The sequence below is a fragment of the Elephantulus edwardii genome, unplaced genomic scaffold (genome assembly GCF_000299155.1).
Source record: "Elephantulus edwardii isolate Elephantulus edwardi_28Jun2011 unplaced genomic scaffold, EleEdw1.0 scaffold00037, whole genome shotgun sequence".
NCBI lineage: Eukaryota > Metazoa > Chordata > Mammalia > Macroscelidea > Macroscelididae > Elephantulus > Elephantulus edwardii.
In genome coordinates, this window is record NW_006399787.1 from 14,093,019 (window position 1) to 14,114,196 (window position 21,178).

The window sequence follows — 21,178 nt, forward strand, 5'->3', positions numbered from 1 at the left end:
TTCTTTCATCATTGAAACTCAAGGTTTAAACTTGTTTTTCAGTTCTCTCAGCTTGAGAAATGCAGAGTGAGGTCTTCTCTTTTTATTCTCTAATTCCAGCTCTCTGCATATTCCAGTGTAATACTTGGCTTTGTTGTCTTGAGTTGATCTTTGAAATCTTCTGTTCAACTTTTCTACCTCAGTATGATTTCCCTTTGTTTTGCCTTCTCGAAGCACTAGTGCAGTTTTTAGAATCTCTTCTGAAACCCATTTTGGGGTTTTTTTTTTCTGTCTTCTGTTTTTACAATGACATTTGGTCTCTTCATGGATGATATCCTTGATAGCATCCCACAACTCATCCGGTCTTTGATCTTTCGTGTTCAATGCCTCAAACCTAAGATGATCTTGAAATTCAGATGGAATAGATTCAAGATCATATCGTGGTTCCTGTGGACTTCTTTTAATTTTCTTTGGCCTCAATTTGAACATGCATATAAGCTCATACTCACATATGAGTTCATGAATTGCATACTTGTACTTGATGGTCTGACCCACAATCTACACCTTGCTTAGTTTTGACTGCTGATATGGAGCTTCTCTAACTATTCCTTGCACAGATGGAGTCGATCTGATTCCTATATAGCCCATCAGATGAGACGCATGTGTAAATTCATTGTTTGTGTCTTCTCCTTTCTTTAAAAAACACAAAATCCTCCTTTGGTCTCCCATCCAAGTACTAATCAGGCTCGTCCCTGCTTAGCTTCCTAGATCAGGTACGTTCAGGGTGGTGTGACTGTAGATCATTTGTGTCTTTTAGAAAAGGTATTTGCAATGAATAAATCATTGCCGAATGTCTTCTGTGGAAAGTCTTTCCATGTCTTTTGCCCATTTTGTAAGTGGGCTATCAATCTTTTTCTTGTGAAGTCCAGTAGTATTTTGTAAACATTTGTTAGACCCTTGTCGGTGATAATGTTGCCAAATATTTTTTCCTAGTCAGTAGGTTTTCGTTTCTTCCTCTTGTAAAAAGTTTTTGTTGTGTACAGAGACTTAATTTTTATAAGGTCCTATTCATCAATTTTATCCTCTCCTAGTTGTGCCTTTCTGGCTATGCATGTCAGCCTCCTTATACCACAGTCGCGGCCTCCTAAGCTTGGTCCCACTTCGTCTCTTACAATTGGTTTGGGGCTTTACCCCTAGGTCTCTGATCGGCCTTGAGTTGATTTTTGTGTATAGTGTGAGATGTGGATCCTGCTTCAGAAAATCTAATTATTTTTAACTCTAGACACAGCCTCCACTGACATAGTGATCTGCCAAATATTCATGGAGTTCCAGGTTAGATTTGGTACCTTGGATCTTAGTGTTCTGGATTTTCTCTGCATGCAGCTGTCCATCTGAATACCAGATATTTAGGGGGGTGGAAAGGTATAATTATTTTCTGAAACACGATTCCAAAGTCTTTTCTCTGCAGGTAGGGGGTGGCAGTAAAGAGTTTAGGATTGGTATGTCAATGCTCTGGACGTTCATCTGAACTTAGTATTCAAGGGGCTCACTACAATTGTCTCTCTCTCCACTAATTCTTTCAGTCTATGGCTGCTATGTACTCTTTCTGTAGTCTGAAGTCTTTGTGTTTTTGCTTGTATTGTCACATGGACTTCCTGTGTATCAGCCCCTGACTGTCCCTTGTGTCATGGTTGAATGGGGGCTGGTTTTACTCTATTCTCTTGTTTAAATTCCATTATCAAACATACACAGATTAAGTAGGAGATTCACCTGAATTAGTCTTAGTGGCCACGTTAACATCAACTTGAGCTGTGCTGATAAAGCATGGGACCTAATAATATTACTGGACAGGAGAGAGCAGTTTATTTGTGTGGTGGTTAAGCAGAAGGTGGATATGTTGCCAAAATACATTCTAGTGCTCTAGATAGAAAGAGCCGTTACTATTTTCAGAGCCTGTAGAGGATCCTATCACACAGAGCTGTTTGTTAGCTTTTCCTACCGACAAGTGATGGTGAGATTATCTCCTAGCTGCTAATTAATTTGCTTCCAATTTTTAAATGTTGCTATTATCTCCTCTCCTTTTCTTCTTCTTTTGGGAGACAATTCTTTATGAAACACTCATGTGCCTCCTTATCTCATAAACAGCATAGTGATTGGTCTTTGTATTGGACTATTTTTAAAAAGATGTTTGTGTAGTATGTAACTTTGAAAGAGAGAGTGTCTCCAGCTGGAGTAAAGAGTAGGTATAGTTATCGCCCATTCTTAAAGTACCATGCTCCCCCAATTCAGAGTTCCTCTCTAGTAATGCAAACTGCACATACAGGTCCTTTTTTTTACATTGTTCTGCAGGAGTAAATCTCCACAAACTGGTCCAAAACTAAACTCTGGTTACTGCTATTGCTGTGAGTAAAAATTATTTTTTTGCATTTGCCCTCAAGTCTCATGTTTTCTACCACCATCCGTCAAACTGTGATTAGCTCACTTTTAACCTGCAAGTAGTTGTTGTAGTTTGGTGCTGTTGAGTCTAGTGTGACTCATATTGATCCTATGAACAAGCGATCTGAAGCCTGTCCCATCCTGTGCCATCCTGTGATACACTCAAGCCCATTGCTGTAGTTACAGTGCCAACCCACCTGTTGAGGCTTTTGCTTTCTTTTGTTGCCCCTTCATCTTCCCAAGCATGATGTCCCTCTCTAAGGAATAATCGCTCCTAACCACATGCCCAAAGTATGTGAGACAAAGCTTCATCTTTGCCTTCAAGGTGTACTCTGGCTGCACTTTCTTCCAAGATATAATCTATCTACATATTTTTGTTGTTGTTGTTGGTAGCCCCCATGGGGTCTTCAGCACTCTTCTCCAACACCACAGTTCAAAAGCATCAATTCTTCTGTCATCTTTAGTCATTGTCCCTCTCCCACAGAATAGCAAGTGACTGAAAATTCTACAGCCTGAATCAGGCGCACCTTAATCCTCAAATTTACATCATTACTCCTCAATAATTTGGAATGTCCTGGCTACATACTATCCCAGATTAAGACAGACTAGGAAAAAGGAAGTCCACTTCCGAAATAACAGCTTCTTATAATCCTATGAAGAATAACTTGCAAGCAGGGGAAAATTTCTGATTTTCCAGAGTTCTCAACTCCCTGCACCTTGGAATTACATTTTCTATAAATTTCTTTTCCTCTAATTTTTGTGGGATTTTGGACAAGAATAAGTTGGATGGATGAATACAATGTATTACATTAATTTAGAGGAACTTTTTTAAAAGAAATTTTTAATCCACTCCTCCCTCCACCCATCAAATTGTTCAACCCTACGATTAACCACCCACCTCTCTGTCCATCCTCATTCCTCTGCTCCCACCTTCCCCTCCTTAGATCCTCATACATGTTTTACTAGTTCTCTATTTCTACATAATGGTCTGTCTTTAGATGGACTTTTATTGAGTTATTCCTGAATTACCTTATTCCACATGTCCTGTCATCAAGCCCTATGGATCCTGTCATTTTCCCCCCTCAAAATCTTAAATATTATTGTTATTATGATTTTATAATGAGGCCTGGAGGCAGATGCCTTATCACTAATTGTTTGGAAAAGTTATATAAGCTCTTGAACTTGCAGTTCTCTTGATTGTAAATAGAGATAATAATTCCTATCCTACTATTTGTTGGTGTTTTTGTTAAGGATTAAATAAGGTATAGATGTAAGTGTGTAGTTTCTATTGGTGCTGCAAGGGAGTTCTGACGGCATATCCACAGCAAGTTGTACTTCCAGCCTAAAGGCGGCAAGTCTTCCTCTGGTAGTTAAGTTTATTTGCAGCCCTACAGGAGAAAGGCAGGAGAAGGATGGGCAGTATGATAGACTGCCTCTGAAAACCCACTGGAGGGTCAGCTATGGGTTGGTTCTAACTTGGTGGCAAACAACAATAAGAATAACAACAGCAGGAGAAAGGTTGGAAGTCTCCTCCTGTTATGACTTCCAGGCAATAGAGGGTCCCGGTGAGGAGTGTAACCTGATTGTTGCTGTTGTTGTTAAGTGCCGTTGACTCATAGCGACCCTATGAACCGAGGTCCTCGACACTTGCGTGCTTGGCTTTCATCCTTTCTCCAGGTTCATAGGGTTTCCGGAGGCAAGCTATTTTTAGTCTGACTTGATGGCAGTGAGAAATGTAAATGTTCAGTTGGTGCTGATCATCAGCATAATTCCCCCCCATCTCCTGCTTAGATTCCTTCATCGGAGAGTCCCTAACTAGTCTCCTGTTTGCCATCTCTTACTGTCCCAAGATTTCATGTCTCCTCTTTACAAGCATCATCTTTCTAACACAAAGATATGATTCTCCCCCTATTTAAAAATCTCAGATTTTCAAAGGCAGTTCATTATCTTTGGGATAAAGCCTACAAGTCAAAATTCCTTTCTAATCTGTTATTCTTTTATGTCCCCCTGTGGCTGTTGTGCCAACATGCTCCTCTCCTTAAATGCCTATTAGACATAAATGTGTTTCAAACTCCAACCACATAAACAAATTCATTTTTGCTGACATCCGATCTGCTTTTCACGCATTTGAGCTTACGGAAATTCTATTTCCTACACCTGGCATGCCATTGCCCAGTTTTTTAAATTCATGTTTAAGGCCTGAGTTCACATTGTTTTTCATGAAATCATTCTACATGATGGTCTCTAAGGAATCAGCCTTTCTAGTGCAATACGACATGGATGTTTCTTTCACCAGGAAGTGGAGTGGATTTCTTTCCCCTCTTCAATCCAGCCTAGCCATGTTATTGCTATGAACAACAGAGTGTGGTGGGTTTGATACTGTACAGGTTCTAAAGTACAGGTCTCAAGAGAATTTATGGGTTCTGTTCTTTCTCTTTTGAATGCCTGAGATCAGCTGTGAAGAAGCCCATCTAACTGACAGAACCATCAGAGGTCACCTGCAGTACAATGAAAGCCCAGCTAACACTGGGTAACTACCATCAAACACATGAGTGAAGCCATATTAGATTTTCTAGCCTCAATTGGGTGGTTCATTGTTAACAATTCTTGCATTCATTATGGGAGTCTGGGGTTTAATTTGCAATTGACGTACTGTGAATACAGACACCATTTATCTGTATGATGTTTACCAGATTTCAATGGTGTTTCCAGACTAGCAGATTAAGGGAAAGGTCTGGTAATCTATTTATGAAAAGCAGCCAATAAAACCCTTGCAGATTACAGCAGTCTGATTCGATTGTGCATAAGGTCTCCCTCCGTAAGTTAGGAACTGACTTGATGGTACCAACAGCCCCAATTGAGCCATCAGATGACAACGGATCTACTGATGATTATCGATGAAGCTGTCGGAAGAACTGCTTACACTGCCATTCATGGAATCATGATCTGGGGAAAGAAGTCATTTGAATCAGTTTGTGGGTTTGCAGAGATGACCAAAACACTTTCAAAAGGAAATGCTCTAAGACATCAAACTCAAACTCATTTCTATTAAGTTGGAACCAACTCATAGCTGACCCTCCAGGGGAAAGGCAGTAAATTGCACAGGAGGAGACTACTCATCTTTCCCCCTTGGAGAGGATTGTGGATTTGAACTACCAAAGAGACATTTCCCTTGTGTTAGCAGCAAAATTCTCTACAGATTATACCACCAGAGCTCCAACACACCCAAGCAAAATTCATCATTGGATCCTTTAAGCACGCAGGATAAAACACGCAGTTGATGTGATTACTTATTTATCAGTGTTAGTTTTTCTCATGGGCTCAATAGTTTTACAGTGATAGGATTAAGTTTTTATCTTTATAGCTCTTGTGTCTGGCACATAGAAAACATGAACATTTATCATCCAGACCGCATACTCATCTTTTTGTTTTTTACATTCTTTCACTTGTCATCTGGGACTTAACAGTAATTTATTTTATGCTCTTACCACCTCTATTTCTAATTGATACTCTTTCTATCTTATTTCCTGATGATCATGCTTCCCTGTGGTAGCTATGTTTTCTCCCCTGCTATATAAACACTGTGCTCTAAGGTAAGTATGTGACCTCCTTTATTCTTCTAGCTTCTTCCCGATTATTTTAATTTCTATCCTCGTCATCACAAACATTTAATATTTGACTCCCACGACAGCAGGCCAAATTACCTACAATCACTTGTTGTGAAAGACATCTTCTAATTCCTGAGCCTCTATTTCTCAGTCCAAGAAGAGCTATTTCACTCTTTAATGTTCTTCAAGCAGTAACTTCAATATTTATACTGCTTAATCGTTGAGTATTAGTCTGTCAGCTCCTTGATTCCCCCTCCTCTCATGATTGTGTTCTCCATCCAGTATCAGCTTCCTTTTCTCACAGTCACTCTGTAGGCCTGGTCACATAGGCACAACCCTTCTGTAATCTCAATTTAATGCATTCTACAACCACTACCTCCTACACATCTAGCTCTTTCATTTTAGCCTCCAATTCCCAAAATCCTTTGCCACTAGAAAGATACCTTATTGTTAGCACTACTCTTTACTGTCCCTCACTCATCTTCTCATTTCCCTCCTTTCAAAGTTAAAACTTACTGGCTTATCATTTTCATTTTTTTCTTCTCTTTTAATTAATCATATTTATATATATTGATTACAACTATATATTGAGTACAACTAAATTCAACTTTCGTCCTGATCCATGCTGTTGAAGAAACAATTTTCTTTTTTTAAATTTACAAATAAACTAAAAATTATTCTTAACATGACCTAGCAATCAAGATTGTTATTTCCTTAGTTTAGTTAATAGCCTCTCTCTCTTAGATAACTATTTCCATAGCTTCTTTTCTCAACTTGAACTTTCAGTATTTGCATATCTTTAGTCATCTAGTTTTGCTATAACAGAAAAACCACAAATGGATGACTTTAATAAACAGAAGTTTATTCTCTCCCACTTTCGGAGCTAGAAGCTGGAATCCAGGGTGCCAGCTCTATGGAAAGCTTCCACTGTCTCCTGGTCCTGGGGGAATATCCTTGTCTTTTCTTAATATCTGTAAGCCCTACCTTCTTACAGATCTCCATGTATCTTGACATCAATCTTCCCCTGGGTCTAAGAAGTTTTCAGTACACTGACCCCAGGTCCAAAGGATGTACTCTGCTCCTGGCTCTTCTTTCATCATAGTTAGTTCCTCTCTTTCTGCTGATTGAGCTATAAGCTCTTTTGGAAGCAGGAATGGCATCCACGTCCTAAACAACATGCCTCTGGAAACCCTATGCATTTAGATAAATGACAATAGTTAAAGGAAGGCTTCAGGTATTTTGTTCATAGGGTCATTATGAGTTGTGCTCGACTTGACAGCCATCAACAACTTGTAGGATAAAAGAGGATTCAGACCACACCTCAACGAAGCTCGTCTTTATATCATATCAGGACTGTGATCTGAATATGAGTTTTGCTCTTCACTCTGACCCCATTATAGCTGATTGGCTGATAATATTAATTGCAGAATTATCAGATTATATCATTACATGACTACCAGACTACTGCAGATCACATTCTGAGAGTCAGCTACTGAGACCCAGCCAAGAGGACACACAACTTTAACCATCAAAACCTCTATTGCTTCATATGTTACTGAGAAAACAGAAAGAATAAGAAAAGAACTTCCATGAGGTCTCATTGCATCTTCTTACTTCCTTGAACCTTGACATTTACTCAATCAAACTCCTTCTTAAGGATATTTTGTATATGTTTCCAGCAAAATCTATTAACCTAGTTGTTCACTAGATTCCATCGCCTTTTAAACACTTCTGGATATAGCTCCTTTAATTTTCTTTCTCCTGCATGATTTTTCATTCTCTACTGAGCTATTTTCATAATTCTGTAAACATACTTTCATATTACTTAAAAAACATATTTTTTTTTACTCCATGTGCCTCCAGATAAAGTTTCAATTCTTTCTTTATAAGGAAATTTCTTCAAAGAGTAATTGTATTCACCATCTTAAATCTTTCTCCTTTCATTCAGAATTGAAGCCACTCCAGTAAGCCTTTTTGCTTCCCAGTGTTTCACGGAAAGTGCATCTAGGGTCACCAATTAACTCAAAGGTTCTAAATTCAATGGCCAGTTCCAGTCCTCTTTCTACTTGATTACTAGCAGTATTTTACATAGTTACATTCTTATAGTAAATAGCATATACATTTATGCACTTATATTCTTCCCAGAAACATTTTCTCATATTTTCCTGATAAATTTGCATCCAGTCTTTCTCATTTTCTAAAAAAAAAAAAATAATTTATCCCTCAGTCCCTTATTCTTACCTATTGGAATATTCGGATTTTGGAACTCGGACTATGTTTTCTATATACACTAACTCCCTTGGTGAACACCTCAGTGCACTAGCTTTAAACATCACTCACATGCTGATGACTTGTGCCCCTAGCATATACTTAATTTAAGGACAAAAACTGGCATGGTAAGGTCATTTTTAAATTATTGGCAAAAAGATTTCTTCCAAATAGGTATCACAATTCCAACTTTATTGAGCGAAGGTGATATGTTTAATATTTTCACATTCTTAGACACTTTCTAGCCCATAATCTAGAGGACAAAAATCTTTAGTAGCCGTTTTTTGTTGCCACCAATACCTTATAAAGAGAGTATTTACCCGTGACGACACTGGGGATTTTTGAAAGAAAGCTCTTGACTGTTCTGATGGGCACTCCACCTGTCTTGTCATCTTGCATCTTTGTAATGATGTCTTCAATCTGAAAGAATTAAAGAATAAAAAACATTATATATTCCCACAAAGTTTAATCAAGGGCACCTTTATAGTTAACCAGAATGTGTTATATTAAATACTAGTAAAAGGTATCAGGACAAGTATATTATCCAGTCAGTCAGTATACATAGTGTAAATATTTATAACGAATTGAGTGCTGAGTGTGGGGAGATCAGAATGCTAGATAAAGAATGAAAGGGAAATTCTACAAGAACAATCCTCCAGCTTAATACAGTGAAGAGAGGGGAAAGAAGCTATGTTGCAATCCTGAAGGTGTGCAGTTAGAATCTCTCCAGTTGCTCCATGGGTAATCTCCTGTGTGATGAACTGCCTTGAAGAACACACTGGAGGGTCAGCTATGGGTTGGTTCTCACTCGACAGTACACAACAACAACAACAGCATGTAAAAATTGCAGCAATCAACATGAAAAAATGGATTTCATGTGATATAATGTAATATATTAAGACAACAGCTTTCAATATATATTACATCTCAATAGCAAGAAAGCAAAAATCCTCACCACCGGATCAAAAAGCAACATTATGACAGATGGAAAAAAGATTGAAGTTGTCAATGAGTTCATGCTACTTGGATTCACAACCAACTGTTTTGGTACTAGCAGTCAAGAAATTAAGGGGGGGAAAATTAAAAAAAAAAAAGAAATTAAGGGGAAAAATGTGTCACATTGGGAAAATCTGCTGTCAGGGACCTCTCCAAAGTACTAAAAAGCAGCAGCATCAATTGAAAGGCAAAGGCACACCTGATCCAAGCCCTACTCTTTTCAATTACTTGCTATGCATCTGAAAGTTGGACAGTGGCTAAAGATGACAGAAACATCAATGCCTTTGACTTGTGGTGTTGAACAAGGGTACTGAATATCTCATGGATTGCCAAAATGATAAAAAAAATAGGTCTGGAAGAAAGTGCCATCAGGGTGCTCCTTAGCGGTAAGGATGGTGAAACTTTGTCTCACTGATTTTGGGCATGTTGTTAGGAGAGCCCAGTCCTTGGGAAAAGACATCAGACTTGGAAAGGTGGCAAGTTAAAGAGAGGAAGACTCTAAATGAGACTGACACAGTTACAACAATGGGCTCAAGCAGAGGATGACACAAGATAGGACAGAGTTCAGATCTGTTGTTCACAAGGTCTCTATAAGTCAAAGTTGACTTGGCAACAACAATAGGAAGTGCAAGTCAATTGGCACTAGAAGAAGAGTATTCACCATGCCAGAGGCTAGGGGCAAAGATTTAGGGTTGGGGGTTGGGGTGGGGGCAGGGAGGAAGGCCTGTGAATCAGAGCATAAAAGGCCCTAATCTGGAGAAACTGGAAAGTGAGTCTTAGTGACTTTAAGGGATAGTATGAAGATTATCATTATGAGCCAGGACTTACATGGAGTAAACCCAGGATCCTCTCCTTTTTAGATTATACTCTGCCATGGTCTTTTCAATTACTGGTTATGCATCGGAAAGTTGAAAAATGGCTAAGGATGACAGAAGAAGAATTGATGTCTTTGAGTTGTAGCATTGGAGACGAGTACTGAATATTCCAAGGGAACAAACAAATATGTCTTGGGGCAAGTTCAAGGGTACTCCTTGGAGGCAAGGATGGTAAAGCTCTGTCTCACATATATGGGGCATGTTGTTAGGAGGGGCTAGTCCTTAGAAATGGACATCATGTTTGAGAAGGTAGAGGGCCAGTGAAAGAGAAGAAGTCTTTCAACAAGATGGATTGACACAGTGATTGTCGCTCAAGTATATCAGAGATGCTAAGAATGGGGAAAGGTCTGGTGTGAAAAATGATGTATATGAATTTTATGAACTTTGTATGTAAATCAGTATAACTTTTTTTTTTAAAAAAAGAATGGCACAAGATAGGACAAGGTTCAGATCCATTCACTGTCCAGGAGGTCACTACAAGTCATAGTTGACTTGACAGTCAGCATCTAACAACATCAATGAGGAGAAAGATGGCAGTGGGCAGTGGCCAGGAGCCAGGGCTTTATAAAATATGATATGAGGTGTGGAAGCTGAAAACAGCACAGAGAAGGAAGAGATGGACTAAGGAAGATGCAGGAAACTGGACTGGGAAATCAATTTGTGGATGAGTATTTGTAGGCCAGATAAGATTTTTTGTGCAGAACTTTTCAAAAGAGGAAAAGAAAGCATCGTATAAGGTCCTCTGAGAGATTGGGTTGGGGAAACATAGGAAGCAAAATCCAGGATCCTCACTCACTCTGTTCCCCTCAGCAATAGAAATAGCACTGAAACATGGAAACAAATTTTTTGCATGCTTCCCTGATAGAATCAGGTAATTTTAAAGCTGGAGATTTAAGACTATGGATAAACTTCTGTAACATACTACCCCTGCAGTAAGAGAGGGTGTGATTTCCTCAAAGACACATGACTATCACTTTGACAGAAATAATTTGTTAGAGATAAGGCTAGGATATCACATATCATTATCATAATATCAAATAACCAGAACATATTAATAATTTATTATGCATTACGCATGATTCAGAAAATGCCTTTGTGATGCAGTGATTAAGTGCTTGGCTATTAACAACAACAACAAAAAACCCCAAACTGATGGCTTGAACCTAAGAAACCCAAAGGGGCAGTTTTGCTCTGTCATACAGGATTGCTACTGTGGACTGACAAAGAGACAAAGAACTCTATCTTGGAGAAAGTGCAGCCAGGGTGCTCTTTAGAGGTTGTTGTTAGGTGCCATTGAGTCAACTCTGACTCACAGCAACCCAAGAATAACAGATTTGCGTCTTGCCCTATCCTATCCTGTGCCATCCTTCTCACCAAAGATATTGACACTTTTTCTCATAAATTCTGGGCACATTGTCAAGAGGTTCCAATTTTTGGCAAAAGATAACATGGGGCAAACCACAGAGGGTCAGTGAAACAGAAGAAGACCCTCGATGAGATGGATCGACAGTGGCAGCAACAATGGACTTGAGCATGATGGAGATGACGAGCGTGGGGCAGAGGGTAGGGCAAGGTTGCAGTCTGTTGGTCATAGGATCACTAGGAGTCAGAGATGACTCAGCAGCACTTCACTGCACAACATGAGTTGGGATTAACTTGACAATAGTGAGCTTTGGCACTATTGTGAGTAGGAGATACATTGTTCTATTTCATGTTCATAGTTGCATCATGAGCTCAAGGAGCTCACCCACTGATGAGTTCACCCACTAATAGGGAATGTGAGCTGGGATTAGAATGTTGTCAGACAGGTAGGTTTGACCCTCCTGATGGTGTTGCTTCTGGCTCCAAGTGTGCTGGCCCAGGCGTCACCCATTCTGGGGACAGTGCAGGTGGGGATTTTGACTGAGATGGTACTTCTGTCAAAAGGTAACACAGGTTCTGAAGGTGAGCTCAGGGAAGACAGAAATCTAGCATGGAGCAGAAGGGCAAAAGTTCACTTGATCTTGATTGTCAGTATGAATACAGACCGACTTCATGAGCGAGAGATCACTATCTGAAACCTGCAGGTTTCAGATAAAGTCTGGTTAGGTGTTATCATTCAGGGTTAAATTTTGGTAACACATAAGTCCAGAAATTTTAATAACTTGGCAACAAAATCTTATTTCTCTCCTATGATGCAGCCCTATTGTAGGTCAACAGAGGACTCTGCTCATTATCATTGATCTGGGATCAAAGGTGATGGATGAGTTAGCTATCACATTGAATGTTGCTGGCACCCGAGGAACAAGAGAAGATTTTACAGAGTCTTGCACACCTAGTCTTAAATGTTATAGCTCAGAAGTCAGATATAATGGCTTAAAGAACTTTGCCCAAATTTAAGTTCCATGATACCATTCAACCATGGAGAAGATAAGGAGTTCAGATTTCTGGATGCCAGAAGAAGAGGACCTAAATATCTATAAGCAGCACCAATGATCATTGTAGGAGGGAGAGTACCGGACACAGCATGGATTACAAAGAGAGGGTGAAACAGAGCTGCTGTTTGCAGGCAAAGAATTTGAAGCTTTATCTCACATGCTTTGGACAAGTTGCCAGGAAGGAACAGTCCTTGTAGAAGGACATCATGCTTGGAAGGGTGGAGGGACAGTGCAGGAGAGAAAGACCCAGCATGAGAAGGATCACTTCTTCATCTATCATCCCTAGTGTTTGTCCAGCCCTGATGCTAGCAAGTAATTGTGAAGACCATGGCCTGAGTCAGGCACACCTTAATCTCTAGACTAACACTGTCGCTGGTTAGCACTCTAGAAAGGTCCCTGACAGTCAATATTCCTAATGCAATTTGTCTTTTGATTTCCTGACTGCTGGTGCCAGGAGTGTGGATTGTGGAACCAAGCAAGCTGAAGTTGTTAACAATCTCAATCTCTTCTCCATCTCTCTCCTGCATATTTTGATAGGAACATGCCTTGGAGAGGTATTTTTCTAAAGAACACCAGAGACATCTTGATCAGTGGGACATAACTAATAGGGTGGCTCATGCAAGCCTATATTAGCCAAACTCAGCTGACCCATAGACTAAGGAGAGGAAAACAAAGGCTTATTGTTATGTGACACTGAGTTCCGTGGTGGTTACTTACGCAGCAGTAGCTGACTACTAATACAACAGAGTGCTAGAGGAAAGAAAGCATTTATCAAAAATTGTTGAAACATGATGTGAATGAAGGAATGTGTAAAACACAATGTGTATTACTGAAATACAATGTATATTAATTTTGCATGCAAACTAATACAAAATAAACTTAAAAAAACAAAGTGAATGTTAAAGCCTCAGCAAAAGATTAACAATAACAATCAATGGCTTTTTAAAGCTGAGACACATTAAAATATTTTTCATAATGCAGAATGTCCAAGCATGCAATTCAACTTGTACTTAATTAAAAACACTTCTGTGAAAAAAATGTATTCAAATTTTGTAAATCAATCAGAATAAAATTTTTAAAAATTTGAAAAAATAAAAAAAAGAAAAGAAAGAAATCCCTCCAGTTATGAAGACTGTACTATTTCAGAGACCAGATCCTTCCTAGTCCATCATTATGTCTGGCAAATTTCTGAGAGCTGAATGTGATGCTGAGACATTGATAACCATAACAGCAGCAGTGTCAACCTCTCTCTGAAATCCCTTATTATGGCTTCTAGAGAATTGTCAAGAGCACTGATTCAACAAAATAAAAAATGAGTCCCCAGGAGTTTATACAAATAATGTAATCATTTCAGAACCATCTATTACATGCTTGGTACTACTGTAAAGTATTTTACTACATTATCTAATTTATTCCTCAGCCTGAAAGATTATTTAATAAAGATATTGAAATTGCTCAGAAACGTCAAGTGATGTATCCATGGTTACACAATTAGTAAGTGGTAAGGTCAAGATTCCTACCCAAGTTTTCCTGACACCATAATCCAAGCTCTATTTATCAGACCTATAGCTTGTTTCTACTTCTCAGAAAAACTTGGTTATAATCCATCTTGGAGTTGGACAATTAGGTCTGACAATGTGGGCAGATCCTGGAAGGTTATTAGCAGAGACACAACCCCAGTGAATGACCCACAGCCGAGGGGATCCCTGGGAGTGTTTTCCCAGAATCATATGCCAATGTTGGCAGAGCTTGGGATTGACCCCCCCCGCCCAGTACCATGGTGTTGATCTTGAGCAGACCATGGCACCCAAGGAAAGAATGTGTTCTCCATGGCTGCCTGGTAAACCCCAATCTTTGTTAACTTTTCCATCATTAATATTTTTAACTCACGTCTTCCTGATAAGACAAAGAGTATTAATTTAATTTTCTTTAAAAAAATATGGATTTAATGATTCATGTGGGGACAGTCGTGGTTCCGTGTTAGGTTCCTCCTGGCCTTCCACACTGCAGAAAACTGCACTGCATGTGCAGCCACTATCTGCCTGTCACTGGAGGCCTCTATGCCTCCATGGATGCTAAACAGGTTTCAGCAGTGCTTCCAGACTGGGAGAGACTAAGAACAAAGGCCTGGTGACCTATTTCTGAAAGATCAGGCAATGGAACCTTGTGGATCACAGCAGTCTGACCCACAGCCAGTCTTAGGGGTGGGAACAAGGCATTCCATTCCATTGTCTATGGGACCTTCACGCGTTGAGGGCTAACTTGAAAGCAGCTAACAGCAATAGTTAATAATGAATAAGCACCATGGGCTCTCATCTTCCTCCATAGATTCAAATGCTTTAGGAGGCAGAGATTACACTTGGGTTTTCACTTTCCCTTTTTTAGCTAGCATTTGTTGTCTACTTAACTCTGGGACAGGCTCTGTCCTAAGAAATTGACCTGTATTAACTCATTTAATTCTCACAGGAGGTAGTGGGTTATTAAATTCTCATCTTATAGACAAGGAAACTAAGATTCATGTCTGTATCTTCAACCAGAGCCTGCCAACGTAGTTTTGATATACTCGGCTCATAATAGAGTTTTCATTGAAGAGAAGACTTGTGTGTAGCCCTAAGGGGGGCAGGGGAGGGTACAGAGAAATTGATCTGGATAATCAGATTATCCAGCATCCAAGGATCTATTTCTGTCCAATGATTGCTGGTGTCTTGCTGCCCCAGGATTCTCTCTCATCATCCCAGCGACTTGGCTGGGTTTATCGTCTGCTAGTACATCACAGCTTCTGCCTCAGGGATAGATGGGGGGGGGGTGTATACTATGTTTTCTTCACAGTTCAGTTCCTTCTAACTTCTGGCCCCTTTTGTTCCTGAAGGAGAACAAAATTAATTCCCTTGCGCCCTTTCATATGAAGTTTGGTTTCATTAGGGAACATGTTTGGACCCAGGTTCCTCTGTGTCAATCAATAAACAGATGGCCCTTAACTGACAGCCAAGCCATGCAGAGAAATCATATGACCATCTTGTTCTGCCTGGGTGGGTCCCAACAACAAGGACATCCTTCTCTGGGGAGCTCAAATCTTAGCACAGACACACAGGTAAAAATTCTTCCCAACAGCAGGAAAATGGAAACTGTTACATCACAGGGTGAGTTTTCTTCTAAATAAGAAATATAACGAGACAGTAGTTATAATTCATTGGGATAGCTGGTGGGTTGTGAGAGAGGAGTGAGGAAGACAATCTTCTCTTTACAACTTGAAGCTGCAATGGGAAGACCGAGGCCTCAGAGACAAGCCCATCTCAGCTTTATTGACTTGCTATGTTCACTTTTGACGAGTTACTTGACCTCTCTGGTTTTCACTTCCCTCATCTTTACAACGATAGGCCTGATTACTAAGGCCATTTTAGCTCTAAATATGAAAAACTTCTCTGACTTGGTAAAAGACAAAGCCGGCTGTCTCTCAAAGGGAAGAGCTGAGCAGGTGACCAGGTATCCAGACTTCTATTCTCTATGTTCCACATCTTATAAATTGGAATGAGGCAGAATAGTTGCCTGAATTCAGATTTCTGTGAGGAAGGGAAGGTGTTGGACAAGACCTAAGGGTTTCTGATGTTTTTAGAAACTATCTTGGACAACTGACATGAGAACTTGGAGACATGATTAGAAGAGGCCCTGATACCGCTCATGCCAGATCACTCAGCCCGCCTGTCTGTCTTTGCCTGTACCAATGGTACTTCCATCAGAAATAGCTCCAACGCTGGGCTTCAGCACTGCAGAGGTTGTGAGAATGGCACATGATAGGGCCAGGTTTTGTTCTGTTCTGTTTAGGGTCACTATGAGTCGCATGTGCCTTGACAGCACCAAACAACAACGTTTGCTTTGGCTGTGCTCATTAATTATTCCGTGAACTAATTTACCTAGCACATTTAGTGGCCTAGTGGCAAGAAGCTGCGCTGCAATCCTGAAGGTGTGCGGTTTGAGTCCACCAGCTGCTCCGTGGGAGAAGGATGGGCAATCTCCTCCCGTGCAATTACCTGCCTCTGAAAACCTACCAGAGGGTCAGCCATGAGTCAGTTCCAACTCAATGGTACACAACAACAACAACAACAACTGTTATCATGAGCTTTTTAAAAAATCCACCCGAAGCTGCACAGAGAAGGTGATGTGGGCCTCAGGCATGAAGGGCTTCCCATCTGAAGTGTCTCATCTTGACTTTGCAATCAGTTGTCTATTGCCAGCTACTAATAACTGTCACTTCAGCCCCTGCTTTTCATTAAAGTCTCCTCCAGTCCGAGTGTCTGAAAATGAGTGAAAATGACTCCTCAGACCCCATCATATCAACCAGGAGGCAAAAGGAATCAGAGTTGGCAAATGATAATCATCTTTCTTATTCAAAACAGGCACGCTTCAATGAGCATGTTTATGCCCCATATGCACTTCATAAGTTCAGGCTGTATCTTTTTTTTTCCTTCCCCATTTCTAAAAAGCAAATCACACTACTTTTCTCAATTTTACTGAATGCCTACAAAGTAAAAGGCTTCCCCCCCCCCTTAATTTATACAGTTACAAACAGAGGCAAAAGCTAGAATCTGTTCCTCTTCATCATGGTCTTACAAACTCCAGAATGATCCAGGGAACTAGAGACATATCTGAGGCAACGTCAACAATCCCAGAAGGCCTGCAAAACAGCTTCACCAAGACGCAGCCTCTTTGCACCACTTGTATTATATACTTGTTGCGTGTGGCTGTCATAATAAATCACCACTAAATTGATACCAGCAGTCAGGAGATCAGGAGATGTACAATATTGGGAAAGTCTGCTGTCAGGGACATTTCCAAAGTCCTGAAGAGCACAGATGTCTATTTAAAGATTAAGATGTATCTGATTTAAGCCACAGTCTTTCCAATCACCTGTTATGCATCTGAGAGCTGGACAATGAAAAAGTGATGATGGAAGAATCCATGCATGTGAATTATATTGTTGGAGAAGAGTACTGAATATCCTGTGGACAGTGAACATAACAGATATGTCTTGGAGAAAGTGCTCCTTAGAAGCAAGGAAGGGGAAGTTTTGCCTCACATCAACAGTATGTGAGACTTATCTCACATATTCTGGGTATGTCATCAGAAGGTGCCACCAAGCCTTAGAAAAGACATTGTGTTGGAAAAAGTAGAGGGTCAGCAAAAAAGAAGAAGACCCTCAAAAATGTAGATTCACACACGGATTGCAACAATGGGCTTAAATGCAGGATAGGGCAAGGTGGTTTTCCAGAGGGTGCGAAGAATCAAGGTTTGACTTTATGAAATCTAACAACAACAGCAACATCATTAATAGCTTATCTGTCATTAAACTATGCATCCTGACCCCATATCCTTTCAATCTGTATGCAGAACAGATCATTCAGGAAGCAGGGCTTTATAAGGAGGAATTTGGCATCAAGACTGGAGGAAGACTCATCAACAACCTATGACACGCAGATGACTCAACCTTGCTTGCTGAAACTGAAAAGGACTTGAAGCACTTGCTACAAAAGGTCAAGGACTGTAGTCTTCAATATGGAATGAAGCTCAACATCAGGAAGAAAGATTCTTAGCACTGGGCCAATTGGCAGCACCATGATCGATGGAGAAGAGATTGAGGTTGTTAGCAATTACAGCTTGCTTGGATCCACAATCAACACTCTTATCACCAGCAGCCAAGAAATCAAAAGATGAGTTGCAATGAGTAGGTAAATCTGCTGTCATGGACCTCTCTGGAGTGCTGAAGAGCAATGATGCCAGTCTAGAGACAAAGGTGCGCCTTCTCAATTACTTGTTATGCTTCCAAGAGATGGAAAATGACCAAGGATGACAGAAGAATATATGCCTTCCAGTTTGGGTCCTGGAGAAGACTGCCAAGAAAACAAATAGATCTGTCTTGGAGAGGGTGAAACCAAGTCTCTCCTTGGAGGCTAGGATTTTGAAGCTCAGCCTCTTTTACTTTGGGCATGTGGCCAGGAGAGACTGGTCCTTGGAGAAGGATGACATCATGCTCAGAAGGGTGGAGGGACAGCATAGGAGAGGAAGACCCAGAATGATATGGATTGATACAGTATTTGAGGCAATGGGGGTTGGTGTGCCAGAATTAGTGAGACTAGCTCAGGACAGGGAAGAGTTCAGAGATGTTTGACATAGGGTCGCTATACATCTCAGATGACTCAATGGCACATAACAACAACCAATATAGTATATTGGTGTTTTTTTTTTAATTTAAGCCTCTTGTTTAGAGTCAACAAGAACTAGGGAGAGCCTTCGTATTTAAAAATCAGTCGTTGTTATATTTTGGAGGAACACTACTCTAAATAGTACAGCACTCTTGTGACAATATGCTGTACTGAGGTAATGTGGGGTTGCTGTGATGCTGAACCTTGTGCCACTGGGGTGTCAAATGTCATAATGGTTACCCATGGTGAACAGTGTTTGGTGGAGCTTCCAATTTAAGACACTTCCTAAACAACATGTTTCTGGAAAACTCTACGAACTTTGATAAATATCTATAGCTATAGAAAGACTTCAGACCTTTTGTTCATAGGGTCATTATGAATTGTGCTCGACTCTAAGGCAATCAGTAATAATAATTTGACCCTACTGAATCTTTATAGTAAATTCTCAGTAAACATTTTAAGACTAAATGAATAATCAAATTATTATTGTTAGGTGCTGTTAAGTATGGCTTGTAGAGACTCTGAACAAAAGATCTGAACCCTGTGTTAACCTGCACCATCCTCACACTTCCTTACACACAAGAGCCTATTCTAGCATCACTGTGTTAATCCACATGCTTGAGGGTCTTACTCTACTTCGGCAACCCTCTGCCCTTTCCAGCAACATGTCTTTCTCCAAGGAATAGCTCCTTCTAGAAACATGCCCAAAGTATGTGGGGCAAAGCCGCCTCATTCTTGCCTCCAAGGAGCACTCAAGCTGCAACCTCTCCAAGACCTATCTGTTCATTTTACTGTCCATAGGATGTTCAGTATTCTGCAACACCACAGCTCAAAAGTTTCAATTATTCTTCTGTTATCCTTATTCATTGTCCAGCTCTCAGATGGATAGCAAGTGATTGGAAAAGGCCAATGCCCAAATCAGATGTACCTTAGTCTTCAAGCTGACATCATATTTCCTCAATAATTTGAAGAGGTCCCTAACTGCAGATTTTCCTAGTGGAATGCATCTCCTTCCTTCCTGACTGATGGTACCAAGGATGTTAATTGTGGATAAAAGCAAGATGAAGCTGCTGACAGTTTCAATCTCCTCTCTATCCATCATGATGTTGCCTATCGATCCATTGGTAAGAATCTTTATCTTCTTGACATCGAGATGCAAAATCCATACTGAAGGCTGTAGTCAAACTATCATCAGCAAATGATTGAATGAATGATATGAGTGCTTTAATTAAAGAAAATTGAGTGGGACTTTTAATACATTAGGACTTTAGAGACAATGTCTTTAATTTCAAGTAAATTTGGTGATTACATTTTTAAGATCAATCTGCTTTGGGGATGGGTTCTCACACACAAACTCTTCAAGGTTTCATGAACCCTAACGACAATGTTTGTAGAAGTGCTCCATGGATACCCAACTACCAACTGAGCAAGGAGCTAGTTCTTAATGTTCTGGACCTGACATTATTCATAGGCAGTACCAGGGCAGAAGAATAAAGCAACATTATTTGTTTTGTTGACTGAAGGCTTATTTTTTTTTTGTTTTGTGATTTTACGTAATCTTTTACAGATTGCTTTTATAGGAAACATATTTTCCCCTATTTAACTGATGAGAACACAGACAAAAATGATGTTCTAGGTCAGTGAACAAGTAGTTTAGCGATGATACGTTAGGAGTAATGGTTCTGCCCTGAGATTCACTACCCCTTGAAGGTACCATCTTTCTTATATAAGAATCTATTACTTGCTTTGAAAAATGAGTGGGCCAGGTCCTTTAAATAGCCTAGGGAATAAAGAATCTCTGACTGTATAAGGCAAGCTACAATGCAAATGAGGACAGCAGACACTGACCTATGAAACATTCAGGCAATGTCAGAGGACCTGAAATCACTTTATTGTAATCTCCTCAAATTTGAATACATCATCTGCTTCCTGCTGGGAACCATCTTCCCCTTGACACTGATGGTGCGGAGGGCAAATTGTCTAAGGACAAATAAGACGATTGAATTAATGAGATTACTGGTATCAAACTCAAGCAGTCTTGTTTCAGAGCTGGTCCCCTGATTCACTCCACCAGCTGCCCAGGGCAACTCCCGAATGGCCTTGGCTCACTTTATGGCCTTAGCTGAGTGGAAGATGAAAGAAAATGGGGCATATTATAAGCTTAAAACTTTATATACAATGTAGTTGTTGTTGTTGTTATGTGCCCTCGAGTCGTTTCCGACTCATAGCGACCCTATGCACAACAGCCATAAACCCTGCTCTATCCTGCGCCAACCGCACCGCCTCTGACACACCCATCCTGATTACTCCAGTCACTGAATCAATCCATCTCATAGAGGGTCTTCCCCTCCTGCACTGTCCCTCCACCCTCCCAAGCATGATGTCCCTCTCCAAGGACCCGT

The 21,178-nt window shown here is 40.2% G+C and overlaps 1 protein-coding gene across 2 annotated transcripts in view; it reads right to left on the minus strand.

Annotated features, from left to right (window-relative positions):
• The window catches only part of RGS6 (regulator of G-protein signaling 6), a 745,464-nt gene that overhangs the window by 218,151 nt on the left and 506,135 nt on the right, over positions 1-21,178 (minus strand). For both annotated transcript variants that reach the window (XM_006884721.1, XM_006884720.1), the window contains exon 2: positions 8,612-8,711. In XM_006884721.1, the coding sequence (XP_006884783.1) occupies positions 8,612-8,711 (100 nt within the window). The remainder of the gene's footprint in view (positions 1-8,611; positions 8,712-21,178) is intronic.